At 39.0% G+C, this 19066-nt stretch overlaps 2 protein-coding genes across 2 annotated transcripts in view; both read left to right on the top strand.

Moving 5' to 3' along the window:
* LOC139132283 (arginine--tRNA ligase, cytoplasmic-like) overlaps nt 1-19066 on the top strand; it is a 133890-nt gene that overhangs the window by 74798 nt on the left and 40026 nt on the right.
* Nucleotides 1-19066, top strand: part of LOC139131724 (la-related protein 1B-like) — a 48330-nt gene that overhangs the window by 17865 nt on the left and 11399 nt on the right. Inside the window, exons 5-14 of the mRNA XM_070697923.1 lie at nt 4056-4241; nt 5061-5192; nt 5366-5516; nt 5753-5807; nt 6412-6501; nt 7182-7365; nt 7642-7823; nt 8529-8653; nt 9136-9358; nt 10634-10781. Coding sequence (XP_070554024.1) covers nt 4056-4241; nt 5061-5192; nt 5366-5516; nt 5753-5807; nt 6412-6501; nt 7182-7365; nt 7642-7823; nt 8529-8653; nt 9136-9358; nt 10634-10781 — 1476 coding nt within the window. The remainder of the gene's footprint in view (nt 1-4055; nt 4242-5060; nt 5193-5365; nt 5517-5752; nt 5808-6411; nt 6502-7181; nt 7366-7641; nt 7824-8528; nt 8654-9135; nt 9359-10633; nt 10782-19066) is intronic.

Below are 19066 nucleotides of genomic sequence, written 5' to 3'. Positions count from 1 at the left end.
CATGGGCTATTTACGTACATAATGACCATAATGACATAATGAGTAATGAGTGAGCGATGTTGGCTGTCTTGTTACCCTACATACTGTCAATTAACTCATTCCTGTAATATGATTGGTTCCAACAAAATTTTGTTGGAGAACAGGATTTCAACAGTGTGCCTTTAGTCGTAGTAAAGGGTCGTAGGTCGCAGTATGCCGGAGCGCCTGCACACGACTGAATCTTTCAGTCTAAATTTCAGAAAACTGATCTAAAATTTGTACCTGTTGGTTTTGGCTAGTTAAAGCACCATCCCTGCCTGTGTAATGGTCTTTTCCAAGTGACAAAATTTGTACTTTATCACATTTTATACAAATAATGCATAATAACAAAATGAATGATTCCAAGGTGATACCTTATTGTCCTTCGGGAAACCTTTACAAAGTAAAAGTTTCTTTGGGAAACCTTTACAAAGTAAAGGCAATTAATTCTTCACAATACTTATTTACGTGGATAATGGGTACCAGCCATGTATTTTGTACTGTCTTTGATGTTGACGGGAAATCACACAGCAATAACTATGTAGCCCAAGAGTGATACAGGCCTCGGAGATGTGGCAAAAAAAAGGGACATAAAATCGGGAACAAAGTACCAATGTCCCAGTCTAGCAATCAGCCAATGGAAAGCTGTGTCATATTGTCAAAGTCTTTCCTGGCAGCCCTGTATGTGTGCATTCACACACTTAAAGGTAATGAGAAATTAAACACATCAGAGTGAAGGCTATACACAATACAGTTTCCTGTATTCGTATCTTTTATTTGGTTTTCTTGACACAGATTGTCAATCATATCTCACGATGAACACTTTACCATGAAAAAAGTTTCATAGACAGAGGAAAATAATTTCAAAATCATTTTGTAGTTTTAGCCCAGTGCCTGTCACCATTTCAATTGAAGAAGTAACTAGCCACTGTGCATGTATTTTCATTCCTTTGGCTTATGAATTGTGTCAAAGACCTAAACCTATGATCAGACATTAATTCATTTGTGTGAAACTTGCTATCTATCAATCAGAATACAAATAACATGCCTCATTATCGCCACAGACATGTTATGTTATTTCCACCCCTGATGGATGAATTTCATATCATCAAATTGATTAATTCGATATTTGCTAGACAGCATGCTCTACAGAAAGTCTGGTACAAAGGGAATAAAAATAATAGTGGTTCTGTTTGACGATTTGCTTCTCTGTACTGTAATAGCTCATGATTCCCTAACCCAAGCATCAGTATATCCTGTCTGTCAACTGTGGCAAATGATGAATAGATTCTGTATAATGTAAGTGAGCGATGGAAAATGTTTCCTTAGATACCAGTTTCACATATTCTTATCCTAAGATAAAGTTGTTGTGATAATGCAAGACAATAAAATCTGGCCAGTTGTGTAATTTGAAAAATGATCCATTAAACTGAATTTTATAAGTTACAAATGCAGCAAGGATATGCGATATTTCATAGCGGAAAATCAGAATATTTCTCCTGGAAGTAATCATGGAAAGCTGGTTGCTTATTTGAGCCAAATACATATGCCACTTTTTATCATTAATGATGTCTTTAATTTGATCCCTTTCAAGACCTTTGTAGTTGTTGTCCATTTGAATCAGTGGTGGCAGTAATGTGAAATTTTTGTCACAGTGGCATGCATACAGAATGTAGAATGTTAAAGTGTGAACACAAACAGGAGCAAGCCAACCAAGCTACTGTGAAAGACTTCTTTCCAAAGTCCCCCATATTTGACAATTGAGATTCCTATTTTGTGAATTTTTTTTGTTTGTGTGTCGTCAAGTTTTTGTAGCTCATTGTTGATCACAAAAAGCCAAGTTAGAATGAAATGAAGCCCACAGTTTTAGTTTGAATGGTATAAAATTGTCATTTTGTTACAGTTTTTTCATCATCAGTTTAATTTATTGCCAGTTTTAGTGGTACCCCCAACCACAGTCGGCGCCTTCATCACCTTTAATTATACTTCAGTCATTAATGCTTTTATCCTCTACAATGAGAAACCAACCTGCACATTCCTAGAATCCGCCTTAAAAATTGCGTGCACATGGCCATCCCTGCATTATTTCCACATTGTTGAATCTGTTATTACCCATATGGGTTGCAGTGCGTGCATAGTTTACCATGGCAACACCAGCGTCACTCTGTAAAACCTTCATTAGCAACCAGTGCCAAATTATCTTGGCAAATAAACCGCAAACAGTGTGTTGCATAGAATATGATTTTTTCTGTATTGTCAATCGGTTGTTTGGATAATTGGATGGCATGATAATGTGTGTAAATGTTTGCACAATGCCATCAGATCACCTCACAACTTGTGGAAGTAGGTAGGCTTGGAAACTCACAGATGGCATAACATTTACTGTAAAAGTGCAGAATTTACTATTTCATGTGGTATCTCAGAACAACCTGTGTGTTTGTAAGCACATATATGCTTATATATTGTCAGTGCCTATGTGTGTAGCAATGAGCTGCTCAAAAACATTTAATGTAAACCTGTTCAACAAATCCGTCATAGGTAATGGTCCTGAGATAATATGTCTATACCTGCTGTGTTGTGTTTGCTAATAATATTACATCCACTTCGTTGTTTGAGTGAGCTTTCATTCTCATTATTGCTTTTGTAAATATCCGGTAGCATTTAGTATGATTTCCTTGTACAATTTACCGTTGTTTTGAAATATTACACCACCAGCAATATCAAGAGTTCACTTGAATGAATTTCAGTATGTCGTACCTTTGATAAAAGCAACCATATGGAAACTCTGTACAAACTATTTTTAGCTCTCGACTCTCACTGATCTGTCATATGAACAATGGCATGGCATGCATGACTTGTTTCCGTTATTTTTTATAGTTTTTCAATATCTGTCGGGTCACATGTACGTGTTGAGTGTTTTAATGCACCCTGTCATGACACATGAATGCAAATGAGTACATTTACATAGTGAAACAAAAATAATTCATTCTAATCCTGGTGAAACATTTGAAGGTTTCATATGCCACTATTGCAAGTTTCTCTATAACAAGAGGGTTTTGATGGGCTACCCCTCTGTTTCCTGAGCAAATCTATATGTCAGAGACCATACAAATGAATACATTTTCACAATGAAATTATATGCAAATTATGTATTGTTATGTAAAATAGCCACCCCTTTCTCTCCCCCCCCCCCCTCTAGAAAGCACTGTTAATGAAAACACTGTTAATTGAATATGTCTGTAATTTTCAATTTGCATGGTATTTAATTTTTGATTGAAGTAGTATTGACCTCGAAAGTAAAGGGCTTAAACTTTTGCTCAAACTTCCCACAACGAAACTTTAAATCATTCTCATACCAAGTCAAGAACAAAGATCAGGGGTCCCGGCACAGAATTTGGTACTTGGGAAAGAAGTGACCTTACATTTACCAACATTTGAAATTCAAACTCGCCGTCACCCTGTGTTAACTCTATGGCCAAAAAAATAAAATTTTCGATATTTGAAAAACTAAGAAAATGAAAATTTTTCTTACTCCAAGAGCTTTGAATTTAGCCCCCACAAGTGGTAAACCAGAAAAGTATTGAAAAAATTTGAGAGTCCAAATAGCCATCCCCAAGGCTCATTCCACCTTTAAAAGTGGTCATTTCATTTTTCCATGTCACAAAATATCTTTTCAACTGTTTACTTGCTCAGTGTTGATGTGCAAGTAAACAGTTGAAAAGATATTTTGTGACATGGAAAATGAAATGAACACTTTATACAAACTACTGTAGTTTGTATAAAGTGAGCCATACTTCATGCCAGATTCTGCAGTTTGATGGACCAGTTGATATATTAAAAGAAACGCTGGCTCTTCAAAGGAATTTTGCCATGTCCATATATACTCAACTCATCATTGATTTTCATGTTTTCTTGACGTTGGCATTTGTAGTGGTGGTTTCGACGTTCCATAACTGAAACCACACTTGTAGAGTAACTAACAATGCCAATAATACAAACTATTGTTAATAATTAGAAATGTTACGTTTTTTCCTCAGGTGGGAAGCAAAAGTGGGTGCCATTAGCCCTGGATCCTGAACCAAGTCGGAAGGATGAGCGGAGGCATCAGTCCCCTAAGTACAACAGGGAAAGGGATGTGGAAAGGAGAGACAACAGGGCGATACGGGAAAGAAAGTCAAGCCAGGAATACAATGACAGGGGAAGCAGGGATGATTCACACAGAGGTAAGCAGTGTGTAAGAGCCTTATTGATTGGCCCTTTCTGCAGCAGTGTCCATAGATTTCAGGTTGCAGTGCCCAATCAGGAGAAGCATCCTTGGGAAGGATCGCTTCAACAACAAAAAATTACTGCAGATGGGCAGGTATTCTCCTCTCACAGAATTCTTAGCAACATAAAGCCATCACAGCGTTCTCCCCAGGAGTTTCTGGTAGAGTGGCGGTTATTTTGCATAACAATAAATGTAATTGTTATGGTAATGAGTTTCTATTGTTTACCAAAAATTAAAGAGTGGCGGCTACCACTCTATAATTGCTCTGGGGAGAACACTGCATCATCATTATAACAGACTATGGCAGTTATGTGCCAACTAGTGAAAGTAGAAAGGCGTTTTAATGTAAGGTTCACAAAATTGCATTTGTCTTAAAAATTGTCAGCGTACTCCTTGAGTTGCGTTGTTTATCATAACATGTGTGATTTATCATTATATCAAGGTATTCATGCATGTTGTTATTATTGCTGAGTAAGCACCAATGAGAGCATTCGGTATACTTGAAAAGAATGAGTTTGACTTCAAGGTGAAGAAGGAATTTTAAAGTGTATTTGGCTTTGCCATAGTCATTTTCAGTAGATGTTAAACACGTCTTACTAGCAATACCAATCATTGAGTTGTGTAAGAATTATATTTCCATGTATTTTTCCTTCAATATGGGGTAAATCTTCCACAATTTAGGGCAGATACATTTGAGAGCAAAACTTCATGAAGTATTTTATAAATCAGACATTGTTTGAGTTCCACTTATGGCTTTTACATTGTTTATTGTCAGGATCCAACTCTTTGAATTGGAGGCATGGCGGTGAAGGACGGAGTGGTTTCCGTGGAAGAGGACGGGGAAGAGGTAGAGGCCGTGGTAGAGGCAGGGGAAACACAATTCCAATCAGACAAGAATTCTGGCAAGGTAGGTGTTGAATCTAAAGGTTGTTAATTGTCATTGAAGGTCATCCAAATTTTTTATTCACAGGGATTGTATCACCAACTCCATCTTTTGATTTCAGTTCTTGCTCTTGCAAGAAAAGTTAAGTTACCTCTTTTCAGAGTCATAACTTTTTGCTGTATGATTTTTATACGCAGCACCTCCAGATGTAAACCAGTTCACCCCATTCCCACAGTACTACGACTACGAAGCCTACAGCAGCCATACACCAACCAATGTCCTCTATGACAACACTCAGTTCTACCAAGTGGATGAAGAGACTCTCAAAGATTATGTTCGAAAGCAAATGTAAGTTGACTGAATGAGATGACAGTAGACGTAGCACCTCTATTACTTGGTATCCATGCATTGTTATGATGATCAATATCTTCATTTCCCCATCCTATCGATAAATGACGATATTTTCCTGTGTCATGTTTTTATGACAAGCCAAACCAAATCTGAACAAGCAACACTGACTGATTTTTTGGACAGTTTTGATGTGATGTGCAAATTCCTCACCAGCTGGTTATGTTTTGTTCCAGTGAATACTACTTCAGTGTTGAAAATCTCGTCAAAGACATCTTTTTAAGGAAAAAAGTAAGTATCACAGAGAACTGTTGCATGTTTAACTCATTGGCATCACTGCGACAAGTTGATGCAGTTTTCAGCCTATGATTATTGTTCATATTATGCTGTTCACATACTCAAATGTGTGCCTTGCGCACTTTGAAGAAAGCTGAACTTTTATTTATGAGGCTACTTTCTGCTTTCCCTCATACATGTAAAACTTTTGAATAGATTATTGATTCACCGTTGTAAATCCAGTCATATCTCCCCTATGGTTCTGGAAGATAGGTAAATTGCTGTGATAGCCCTCAAACATATCAGTTGTCCCTAGTACGATTCTTCTGCTAATCAAAGGGAACTTTGTTAAAATGACATGGAAAGCACGGCAGTATTTTCCAGCTGATCACCTGGAACACAAACACTGGAATGCTGTTGCGGGACACTCTAGTTTCGCCATTGATGAAGCCAACGAAAGTAATAACTCCAAATGATCACTTCCTTCACAGTCTAAGCAAGCCAACAAATAACATATTCCCACAGATAAACAAATACTCCCGGAATCACCAGGATATGAGTATTTCAACCCTGTGTCACTAAAAATGTAATTTGACATTCCCCTTTGATTGTATTTCAGATGGACAAAGAAGGGTACCTGCCAATCAGTCTGATAGCTGGCTTCCAGCGGGTCCAGACGCTGACCAGTGACCTAGACCTAATCGTCGAGGTGTGTTTTTTATAACCATCAATTTTTACATCTTTTGGAAAAATCCTGTTCTTAAAAATTCAATGGAGATCTTTTTGTCGGCTGACGATTAATCTTCCTTTGCTGTTCACATTCTTTGAATGCATGATTGACATGCTATGAAGAATAGTAACAAGGTATTCAATGAAGCTGATATTGCCAGTGAAATAAATCATTCTCTGTTTTGCTATATTTCCACCTTTATAAATGTGTGGTATCATATACCCATGCCCATATCACTCCATCCTGGTGACGGAGGATTTGTCACGCGCAGTGTTGACTTCTTCGAAAACCATGTTGTACAGTTTATGAATGAAACTGCTTACACAAATATTTCCATATTTATGCTATCCTTCGTGAAATTCTTGGCATGAGTGTAGATAAATTTGTTATTACCCAATATCACCAGTTCCTTGCGTCCTATCAGCATTTCTGTCATTTGTGCTACGTAAGACACTTCGTCTTGTGTCTGATGAAGCACAATTACACTCATGCTGATATGACCTGGGAACAGGCAGTATTGGTAATAACCTCTAATTGTCTTTCTTGTTGTTTCTGCTTCTCCTGTGATATTTATTTAGCTTAAGTTTTGAGGAAGGAGGCAAAAATGTTCAGGTTTTGCTTTCAGACAGTAAAAGAAAATGAATTATTCATTTTATCAGAGCATGAAAAACAGCACAGAAGTTGAGATGTCAGAGGACCACACCAAAGTACGACCTTTCACCAGGCCACATGACTGGCCAATAAACATGCCAGAGCCAGTCATAGTTGAACAAAGCACACTGCAGGCAGATTGTCCAGAGTTTGTGCCCGGACAGCCTTACTATCCTACAATTCATGAAACAGGTGAGCATCAAAAGTAAAAGATACTCTAGTTGTTGAAGAGTAGATACAACTCTGTAGTAGGTTTCTTTCAAATTTCCTCTTCAGAAAAATTCTGTTGCATGTTTTTGACAAGGAAATATTCCAACTGGACAGTTTTCCTATTGTAACAGAATACAGTTTACTCTTGTTTAATATATTTTTTTGTGTTGTGAACTTACTGTGTCTTTGTCCTCCAATATCTGCTAATACTCGTAAACTTTGAAATGAAAAGGCCCATTACTATTGAAACACTCACAGAGTCTGCTCCAACATCGCCAACGCAAGTGCCCGTCGACGAGACTGCCGAGAGGCATCAAAACCGCGTCACACAGGAGTCATACTTATCAGCCATGACTGTAGGCTTATCCACCAGTGCACCTGAGTTTGATACAGGTGACTGGACAGAGGTCAAGAAAAGACACAAAAGCTCATCAAGAAAGGTCAGTTAAATTGTCAACTTCTCAATGAAATCTATCCACTTACCAAAAAGGTTTGAAGAAACTGAAACTCTGCATATCACCAACATTTAAAAAGGCAAATGTACAGTGAAGGAAGTGGATAATTGAAACACGCTCACAGGAAAAATGAAAGTTATGAGATGGGGTTTGGCTGTATTCAAATTATTATGAGAAAATTCACACCAATATGCCACAATTATGCTATGGAAACTGTTAACATAGAGGACACTCAATTACCATTAAGATAATGTTTTGAAATGTGTTTGTTGTTCAAAAAGCTGTTATCAGTTTAAACTTTGGATAACCTAACCTATTTCATCAATTTATCATGTTTTAGGGATGTTCAAGTCTTTATTTCATTGTCTGATTTTTGCACTTTAAAATATTTGTTTAGGTAAAGTGGAAGGAGGTCAGAGATATTGCATGTAAACACAGTGAGGTTTTGTTTGTTACATGCATGTTGTAATTTATCCATGGGCCCATTAGACTTGCAATCGTTTGCCAATCCTATAAGAATTGCATCACATCTTTACAAGAGAACTGTTGTTCCACAGTCTGGTGATTTCTGTCATAGCTTTGTTAGATTAATCATGGGATGTGCTGACAATGCTCTGTGTGAACAGAGGTTAGCGAAGTGATAAGTCCACCAAGTGTTCCACAATGTTGCCAAACTTTTTTCGATTGCAGAGGCAGATATCGAGCTCTTCGTCACAGCAGGACACATTTGGTGGCCAGGAGCAAGAGGAATTGGATTTTCAATTTGACGAAGAGCTGAAATTGAGTGGTAAAAAAGCAGTTTATGCAGCGGATTGGTGAGTACAGTAACTATGCTCTTTGAACTTATGCTTCGTCATGGGCTTAAACTATTTGAAAGTAAAAGTCGAATGTCAGTTTTTAAATAAAATAATCGATGTGTTAATAAAGCAGTTTGGTGCACTCTTTTTTCTTGGACAGGTCAAAAATACACATTTGAAAAAATCCTACCATGATTTTGAATATATGTATGGCATGTGCAGTATACAATATTTACAAAGTACCACTTATTAAAACAGAAATCAAGCTGGTATCGCCTGAGGGCATTACCAAAGACAACATGTTTTTCATTTGGAATCTTCTGCTGGTGTGACGTGTGTGTTCAATTGTGCAATTTCTTACAGCCAAGGTCAAGACTGCTGCATTATCGTCATGGCAGTTTCATACACATTTCCTAATGAGAATGACCATGATTGACATTTATGAAGAGGGTCCTCGCATGCTAATGTTTCACATTGTTCTATCATGAAATCTCCAACAGGTCTGATGACTCTGACTATGAAATGTCCGATACCGAAATTGACAAAATCATCATAGTGACTCAGACGCCACCTCCGCCGAACAAGAAACATGACCGAACAGGGTACTTTGAAACCAGGTCGAAGATGACGCAGGAACTGGCCAAAGTGATCAACGATGGCCTGCATTACTTTGAACAAGACCTGTGGGAGGAATGTGATGACCAAAGCTATGTCAACATCAAGGTAACATTTCTACTTTGAAAATTTATCTGGCAGATAAATGATAGTCCTTGCACTGTTCAAAAGCGTGCATTAGAAACTACCGGGTATTAGCTTGTTATTAAGACAGATAAGCATGTTGTATGTCTATAGAGAATCTTTGGTCAGTAGATCTTGCCTAGCATGCAGCAGATCAAATGATTTCTCTAGAGTAATCCTTTATAAGCAGCAGCAGCCCAACAGTTGCCTTCGCTCAAAGTTGTCAAATTAGTGTAGTTGCCTTTGAATTTTGAATAAAACTCAAGGCTTCAACAGTTAAATAATAACACATGAGAGCAAGGGCAAGATCACGATTTATTGCCTGCCCAAGGGATGGTGGTCATGATCGAAATATTGATGATGCCCGAGCCGTAGGTGAGGGCATCATCAATATTTCGATCATGACCACCAGCCCGAGGGCAGGCAAAAAATCGTGATCTTGCCCTAGCTCTCATGTGTTATTATTTTTATTACACCGAACAAACTTCTTTGAGTACAGTTCGCCTTTCTGCATGAGTCCGGACCTCAGCGTAAAATGTTGTCAGTGCCAAGTCTAGGGTTGCCGCTGAAATTTGCCGATCTCCTCGGTCGCGTATCCAATTTGTTGCTTGCATTGTCGCTGAACACAGAAATTGCATTCCTTGTTGCCATTTTCGTTCGTTTGCTGTTTACTTGCATCAAAATATCGTCTTAAACTGTACCGATGACAGCTCTGCATGACGTTTCACAGCGATAGTAGCAAGTACAAGCGAACGACAATTTGTTATACGCAGAAAGGAGGTGCAGTAAGTAAAATGACGTCATCCATGTAATATCAAATGTAGAGGGCATCATCAAGTTCGCAGAGGGCATCATCACGTTCGCAGAGGGCATCATCACGTTCTTTTACATGTCACGTGGGTCGTGTTTAACCAATGGCAGTGCACGCTGAATGAGTGAGGTGTAATAAATTCATGTATTGTCTGTGTCAACATTCTATGACATTTGGTCTGGTACACTGGTGGGAATGATGGGTGGGAGAGGGGGAGTGTGCTGTTTGAGCTCTGGTACACCATCATGTGCACTGTTACATTGTGGTACTCCTTTTATGATCGTTATTGACATTAATATCGGCCAGTTTGTATCAGTTAATGGTAGTTAGTATCATTTGAGTGGGCACTATGACACTAGCGCTGAAGTTGGTCTCATCTTTAAAATCGTATAAGATGACAACAGTACAATCAATGTGCTTTTCCACTGCCTTTTGCCTCCCCCTAACAGGATCGATTTAATTACAACAAGATTCAGACAATAAGCAAGGAGGAGTTCTCTTCCATCACGCCGTTGATCACCCATGAGAAACAGAAGGTACCTCCTGCACCACCAGTGGGCAAACAAAGTGAGCAACCAGTGAAAACCACAGACACAGGTAAGAGGAAACATGTGACAAATATTGTGTATTCAAGATATCTTGTGTCATTTGGTTGTGTCATGTCCGCAAAGGTTCACCCTCAAAATCATTAGGCCAAAATAAAAAATATGTGCTGTACCGATTACCCGACCTACCCCAATTTTATCCCCCCGACCTAGACTTTGTAGAGTTTTGTACACCCGGAAGTAAAAATAATGATATGAAAAAACGTGAAACAGATGAAACTAATTTCAGTTTGATTTTGATACTATTTGATCTACTTCAATAAAATGTTGTTGAAACAATACCACGCGTAAATTTCCGTACGCTGATTTTGCATATGAAAGCCTATCAGCCAGTTTAGAGGTACGTTCACAAAAGTTCATTGCCCTAGCCCGATAAGGTTTCTGTGTCACATCATCTCTGCATGATCGAGAAAAGGAGACAAACTGAAGGTTTTGTGCATCATATGAATGTCCACAGCGTGTTCATTTTTAGCCGGATGCCGGCCAAATTGACCGGCTACTTTCGTATTTTGGCCGGCTACTTTTCAGCACTGTTTCGCTCTCTGGCCCGGAAATTCTAGTTTTGATAACAATATTTTGATTTTTTTGGTGGTCTTGCAAGCCGGAGATAATATTTCAGAAGTGCCGATGTGGCTATATCATGTAGTCTAGCAATTTACGCGGTGAACTTGTTGCTATCACTGTAATACCGCGATCAGCGAACGTGTTGTACTCATACTGGGCTGCTTTCGAGGTCAACCTTGCTTGCCCGATCGCAGGCCGAATTATTCCGACGTTCACATCGGGTATAGCCGAAAATTGGACTAACATACAATTACGTTATGCCCGCGAATAGCCGACCATTTCCGAATGAAGCCGACTTTTGTTTCTCAAACGCGGAAGAGAAAGTCGACGCTTGAGAGCTTGGGGTTTCTGCGTAAGAGTAGGGCCTTGTCTGATGGGCTTGGTAGGTTTTTGATCAAATCTAAAGCGACCAAAAGTTGCTGAGTCTCATTTTTCATACTTTGAAACGCCATGTCAATCCATCCATGGTCAATCACGATGCCAATATTCAAGTCGATCGCGTTTTGTGGAGGGGCCGTGGTGGTGTGCATCGCGGAAGAGAAAGTCGACGCTTGAAAACTTTGATAATCTGCGTAAGAGTAGGACTTTGTCTGTTGGTTTTGGGGAGGTTTAGATCAAATCTAAATAAACAAAAAATTACTTGGTCTCACTTTTCGTACTTTTGAAACGCTATGTAGATCACAGTGTCAAATTTCAGGTCGACCGATATCGAGTTGTGTGTAGTGTGTTACAATTGACTGCCGGTGCTTTGTACACACACGGTGTTGTACAGGCTGGCGTTCGGTGTCGTTAGTTTGAGGTTTTATCAAACATGAACACTGAAATTTAGCTCTCTTTTTCGATTATATTGAACATCACCAAAAAATCAATAATCAGCTCGCAGATTCGTTTTATTGTGAAATTAGTACAGTGAATTAAAATCACTGAAAATTGTGTTCCTATAATTCATTGAATTGAATAAACTGTTTGATTTTACTGTATAATCAAGTTTATTTAAGTCAGTAAAAAGCTTTGTACAGCCAGGCTGGTCAGGATTCTAGCGGATCGTTTTCTGGGTTGTGAAAACCTCTATTCTATGATGTATTTCAAAATGTTTGTTGAAGTCATGAGCTAAACATAATTCTACACAACAGTGTGGTGAAATTTTGCTATTTTCCTTGTCAACTGAATGCAGTTGACAAGCCCGAGTGATCAAATTAATTTTCTGACGTATGTTCAAAACTTTATCCCTTGAAAACATGTAATTGACAATGGTAATGATTATTCTGTATGCTGAAATGGTCTTTAATACAGTACAAGAATGCATAAAATTACTCCAAAATGTCTTCAAAATTTAAAAATTTCTTGCCTACAGAGACGGGGACCCCGTCCCTGAAACCCTCTCCTGTGAATGCATGAAATTGCTCAGAAATGTCTCCAATTTAAAAAAAATACTTAACCCCCCCCTTCCCCCCGCCCAGGGAACCTGTTGGCATACAGAATCTAACCGCCTACTTTTCTGAATTTTCCGCCTACTTCAAAAATTTTTGAGAACCCTGGTCCATAACACTGAAAATAATTCTGATAGCAAAATTGACACGAAAAATTGGACTTATATTGGACTTTACTGGTACAGCAACGTGCTCAGTGCAGACTGCACAAGCATGAAGCATGGAGGTACAGTACCAGAATCACATAACTTGTAGCTTTTGCCGCGCTGTTGGCCTACCTGCTGGTGCGGTAACTTCGCGGTAACACCTCTTTTGTTAGCTGTTGATTTTCTTTGTCCTCGATTGCGGTAAATGCGGTAAGTGAACAATAGTTCCCGCAGCAGTTGCGACATGTACAACAAAGAACGTGCGGTATTGCGGCAATTGACGAGGTGTTATGACCCCAAGTTGGTTGCCGCACAGACCTTTTGTGAAGGTTTGCTTTTGCCCCGCTCTCTGAGTTTACAATCACAGTCACAAGTTTTCACCATAGCGATCTAGGCAAAGTTGCGTGCCTGAAAGCATTTCTTGCGTTTTTTTCCTTTGTACTTTTTGTAAGGTACGGAAATGTACAGTATACAGCAAAACTTGCATTCAGACTCGGCCGGTTTTTGATGGCATTTAGACGCGTTCAAGACGCATCCGAGACGCGTCCAAGTCGCGTCGAAACACGACCCTTGCTGCTCATCTCACAATGGAAAGAATGTCAAAAATGCCCTTCGTAATGTAATACAATACTCCTATTACCTCACGTTTTTGTCACGTTCTTGACGCTCCAATTCCTTTCGTCTACTATCATAAAATGTAGCAACTTTTTGCCCAGTCGATGTTTTACAGTGCAAACATTTGGAGAAAAGAGTGATTGATTATATGTTGTTGCTCCAAAACTGCCCAGCTAAACTCATTGCATTGTCGATATCGAGTTGACCATGCGTTGTTCACTGTGCATGTCCATCAGAAAATCATTATCGAATGGTCTGGCCCGATGCCACCAAGTAATTGCTAATACCGGAAGTATAGCACGTACAGTCATGGTATTGTTGACAAAATGAACAGAAACACTGTTCATTCATGTGTCTGCGAGCTTTCAGTTTGGCAACAATCTGTTTATTACACTGTATGCATATATATTATTGCCCGATTACTGTATTACTGTTTAACCCTTGCGTCCTTTTTACATAGGCATAGGATTAAAAAACACCAAGAAACGACAGCTCGCATAGGAAATAAAATTTATTACGAAAACCCAGATCTTGCATTTTTCGTCTTTTCCTTTTTTCATGATGTTCTGAGGTTGCGTCATGCGTTAGATGAACGCTACACAATAAAACAGAGTGATTAGTTGATGAGTACGTTGTTACGAAAAACTCATGTCTACGCAGTTGTAAGTTGTTTCTCGTTCGTGGCATAGATGTCAAGCAGATGATGGTAAAGGGGCCGAATCGATACTAAATACGGTCTCACATTTATCCCGCACCGTTCGGAGAGGTTACATGTATCAGCTATTGTTAAAAACGTAACGATTAGTTCCCATTTGAGTAAAATAACCCGACAGTTGTAAATGGAATTCATGTTTGAATCCAATCGAAATTTACCTCTGCTCTGGCGGAAATCAACCATAGGCAGGCTTTACCCAGCTTTCCTGCAATTTCAATGAGCATGTCATGTCCGCAAACGACATTTTACGTCTTCTTTATCATTGATTGCAATACCAACGAAATGAAGACCATCGAAAATACAGAATACTAAACAAAAATTTAAAGTTTTAAAAGAACTTCCAAATAGAGGGAATGGCTCGATAATTTCAGAGTTGCGTTGTTAATTCTGAATGAAGTCGCAAATGCGAGTTCGAAGTCTGGCAACAAACTTTTATTAATACATTATTATTCGATCACTGTACTTTTTGTTTAAACCACTTTCGCCCTTTTTACACAGGCATAGAATGAAAAGACCAAGAAATGACAGCTATCATGGGAATAAAATTAATTACGAAAACCCAGATCTTGTATTTTTCGTCTTTCTTTCTTTATAATCATTCCGAAGTTGCGTTATGCGTTAGATAAACGCTACACAATAAAACAGAGTGATTAGTTGATGAGAAATAAAACCCATGTCTACGCAGTTGTAAGTTGTTACTCGTTCGTGGCATAATTGTCGAGCAGATGATTGTCAAGGGCCGAATCGATACTAAATACGGTCTCACAGTCACATTTATTCCGCACCATATGGAGAGAGGTTGCACGTAGCGGCTACGGTATTGTGAAAAACTCAACGAGTTCATTCTCATTCGAGTAAAATAACGCGACAGTTGTAAATGCAATGCATGTCATATGGTTAGGTCCACGGTCCCTCCACGTGGAGGGACCGTGTAAGGTCGAAAACATTGGCGAAAAGTAAGATAAATAACCCGCGAAATTATCGAGAAAGTGTAGATCGCATCGTCATTGCAAAAGCATGGCCGCCATGCCATGACCTTTGGACTCTGCATGACCTTGATCACATAACGTTGTCATAAAAGTGGCCAATTGTCGATTAAAGCACGGTCCCTCAACAAATTGTGGAGGGACCGTGATTAAAGTAATTTCGAAAATAACTGCAGCGAAAAATATTTCTTCTAAAATGAATCCAATAAAAATGACTCACCAAAAGAGGTTTAAATCTTCTTCCTTTTCTCTTGTTTGAGATCATGACAGAAGCATTTCACTGTAATGTGAAATTTACCTTTGGCGGAATGAACCATAGGCAGAAAGCCACTTTGCTGTTCAATTTTAACCAAGGCAATTTCGATGGATATGTAATCTCGTGTTGGCTGTCAACTGAATTTTGTAGAAGAATGTATACTGAAAAGGTTGCCTTATCAGTTGCTTGACATGTATCATGTCATTGTCACTTTACAGTACGTGACAATGACATAGTGCTCTTACACTCGGACGGTGATAACTTATCCTTGTCACTGTCGGCAAACGTTACAGTGCAGCGAAGACCATGTCGTAATTCTACTGGTAATGTGTAATGTGTGACTGAATCTAGTATCGTCTAATATCGAAACTAGTCAGTCCTTGGAAGTCGGGTTTGGCCAGAACTGTGAGGTGGTGAAATGTCATATATATACCGGATATTTACTTGCGATTTGACAGAATCTAGTATCGTCTAATATCGAAACTAGAGTCAGTCCTTGGAAGTCGGGTTTGGCCAGAACTGTGAGGTGGTGAAATCTCACCGCAGTCCCGAAAACGTCGATATGTCAAACTTTGATACTAGATTGTAAATATCCGATATTTAAAACTTGTGCAAAGTCGCGCCTTCATGTGATTGGGAGAACAAATGTTCATGTACTTTTATAAGTGCACATTCATGAGCTGCCTCGGACATTCATGACCATGCATATTCCATTCCCGACTTTGATAATTCCCCAAACGAATACACAAAAATCATGTACAACGTAACAATGCACACAACGACGCAATCATACATACTTCAGGGTCGCAATTAATCTTAGATTTATTTCTGGAGCTTGCTCAGTATAGGTCTTTAAAAACATCACTGCACATCGCATCGACATGACTTTCTCACACCAGAATTTCTTTACTTTGAACTAACATTGACAACCCGTCCCTTCACGAACTCATGGAGAGAGACGCAACGGTGCTTCGTAATACAATAGAGGTGTACCTCGATTGTAATATTAAAACTGTCGTATCTCGTCATCTTTCCCCGGTCGGATAAAGTCACCTTACGGCAGCACGATCATACACCTGCCTCATTTTTGCCGAAGCCCAGAATTGTATTTTACACTGCGGCGTCTTGCGTAGCGGCAACGAAATACCGGTAGACACAAGTGATAAGCTTACTTCTGAGCGTGGTAGCCATGTTTGCTTCTATAAATGCCCGATCTGACAGGTTGCGCAGTTGATGACGGTATCAATACTTCCGCGATATTGCTCATTTTCGGAACTGGATTTTTCAACATAATGACATGTCAGTTGTTAAATTTAATTATTTAGTTTTTTGTTCCACACAGAGAATGAATTTCCAGCGTTTTAGTGACCAGTTTAGTCCCACTGTGTAATACTTCTCTGAACACAGTGCATGCGTGAGCGCTCAGGTAATTTTGAAAACAGACACTGGACAGACAAGCTTGGCCTTCGCGCCTCTGTAAGATAGTGGGCAATTCGGCTACCTCGGAAACATCAAGTCAGAATTTTTCACTGACAAATAAAACGGAATTATAAGCAAAATCAGTTCGCCGATGAAATCACTTGCAATTTTCTACAACATTATTACCGTTGACTTAGCTGATACGGACTCATATAACCACAGTCCCTCCACCCGTGATATAAGATATAAACTAGCGTACCATCAGGTTGACATAGGAGCAAAGTCGTACGTGAAAAAAGTAAAGGACAAAATGCAAGTTCTAGTTTTCAAACAAATTTTATTGAGATGTAAGTTGATTCTCATTTCCTTGTCGCTAGCGCTCCCGTTCAAGACCTGAGAAGAAAGGACACGTGGTTTAAAATGTAATAAATTGACAGGGCAACATTCACTTGGATTTATTTGGTGCTCACTGTTTATTTTTTTTACCCAAATTCGTAATTTTTCTAACAGAACATAAAACCAATGGAGAGCACAGTGTCTGTTGCTGGTAGTTTTATTTGTTTTGTTTTTTAAATTTTACTACATTTGATCTGCGAGGTATAATCATCTCAGAACGGGTTAGTTTTACCCGGGAAGACAACTTTTTCAAGTTACCTGCCCTGGTGGGTGGTTGCAATGCCCACGAATTTCGAACACTGGCTTTTGTAAGTTTTCAAAACTAGTAAAATATCCGTGACAGACTCGAAGAGGATGTCTCCTTGTGAATGTCCTTGAACCCATGACCGCGAGCGTCGTTTTTTTATGCGTTCCCTTTGTATAATGATCGATACACGTACATATAGCGTTGGATGGGTGATACCATTTTCACGAAGTGGTAAAAAGCAGGAGTATGCAAAAATGTCGTTGCTAAGTCACAAAGAAATTCATCCGCAAATCGCAGTGAAAATGCAATTCATAGGATTTTGATCAGTTCTAAACTAAAACTTGAAAAGACCAGACCTTGTCCATATTTTTTCATTCTTTAATTATTATTATGAGATAAAGTGAACGTCCCCTCCTGAAAGATAGTCAAGGCCGGATGTTTTGCAACAAGTCTGTCAACGTGAGTTGTTCACTTATGTAACATGTACATAGCGATGTGTAATCGGCGACCCGACCGCTCTGAAACAATTTCGAAAAGACCATGACTGTAAAATCTTGTCTTTCCTTGTTCACTGTAATAAGCAGCGTGGCATTAGGGAACATGAATGTCCCATGTAGATTTCTAAGTGCCATGCCCACACGATGTTTCCATAAACCAGACTGGGCCTGTAGCTACTTTGTCAAATCGCCATATCCCCATTCTCGCGAGCACAGCATAATTTCTGCTCCGCTGACCTACGCCAAACAGGTAGCGCTGAGCTACTGCAGTAAAGAGGCACGTTTATTACGACGATGAATATCCCCAGCCGGTTCCCTATGTGTGCAAAGAAATTAAATACTACTTTTTAGGAAACATGCAAGTCAACTTCCCAGGCGCGTTTATCGAGCGGCTGGTCGCGATGTGGACATGTCACTTATCGCATGTAATCCTGGCCACTTTTGACAGTGATTTTCACATGAGTAAAATCCGACTTGTTTGAGTATTTTATTAATGATATACAGCATTGAACAGCTTAGGGGTGAACTTTTGACGATGTCGGGACCCTAGAAAATTTCACTTTTCACAATCTACCTGTGCTTTGAAGCAGTCTCCAAGCAGCAAACTGTCTCGCGTGAATTGTCTTCCATAAAATCAATCAGTAATTTAGTAAATTATTTTGCTGTGTTCATTTCCTATAAATTCTACGAGGGATAATAAATGGCATTTACAGAGCTTCCGTTAGGATTTTCAAACCTGCGTAAGGCTGTACGCAAATGTTTTTATTATTCGCGTAAAATGTATCAAAAATGCGTACAACTACATGTAATCACTTATAAAACAGCTGTATACGCCATATCGAAAACTAGTTCAAAAGTCAATGAATAAAGTGTTCAATAAACATCAGCAGTGACAATTTTTTTTGGACGAGTTTTACAATCTTTAATACTCTTCTGTTCTATTCTCTGACGACGGTATTCGTTTCTGACTAATTACATTTAGATTACAACTTCCGACGATCTCTTT

This window comes from Ptychodera flava, chromosome 4 (genome assembly GCF_041260155.1).
Source record: "Ptychodera flava strain L36383 chromosome 4, AS_Pfla_20210202, whole genome shotgun sequence".
Classification (NCBI taxonomy): domain Eukaryota; kingdom Metazoa; phylum Hemichordata; class Enteropneusta; family Ptychoderidae; genus Ptychodera; species Ptychodera flava.
Note: the sequence above shows the minus strand (reverse complement) of the source record. Positions and strands in the feature narration are given on the sequence as shown.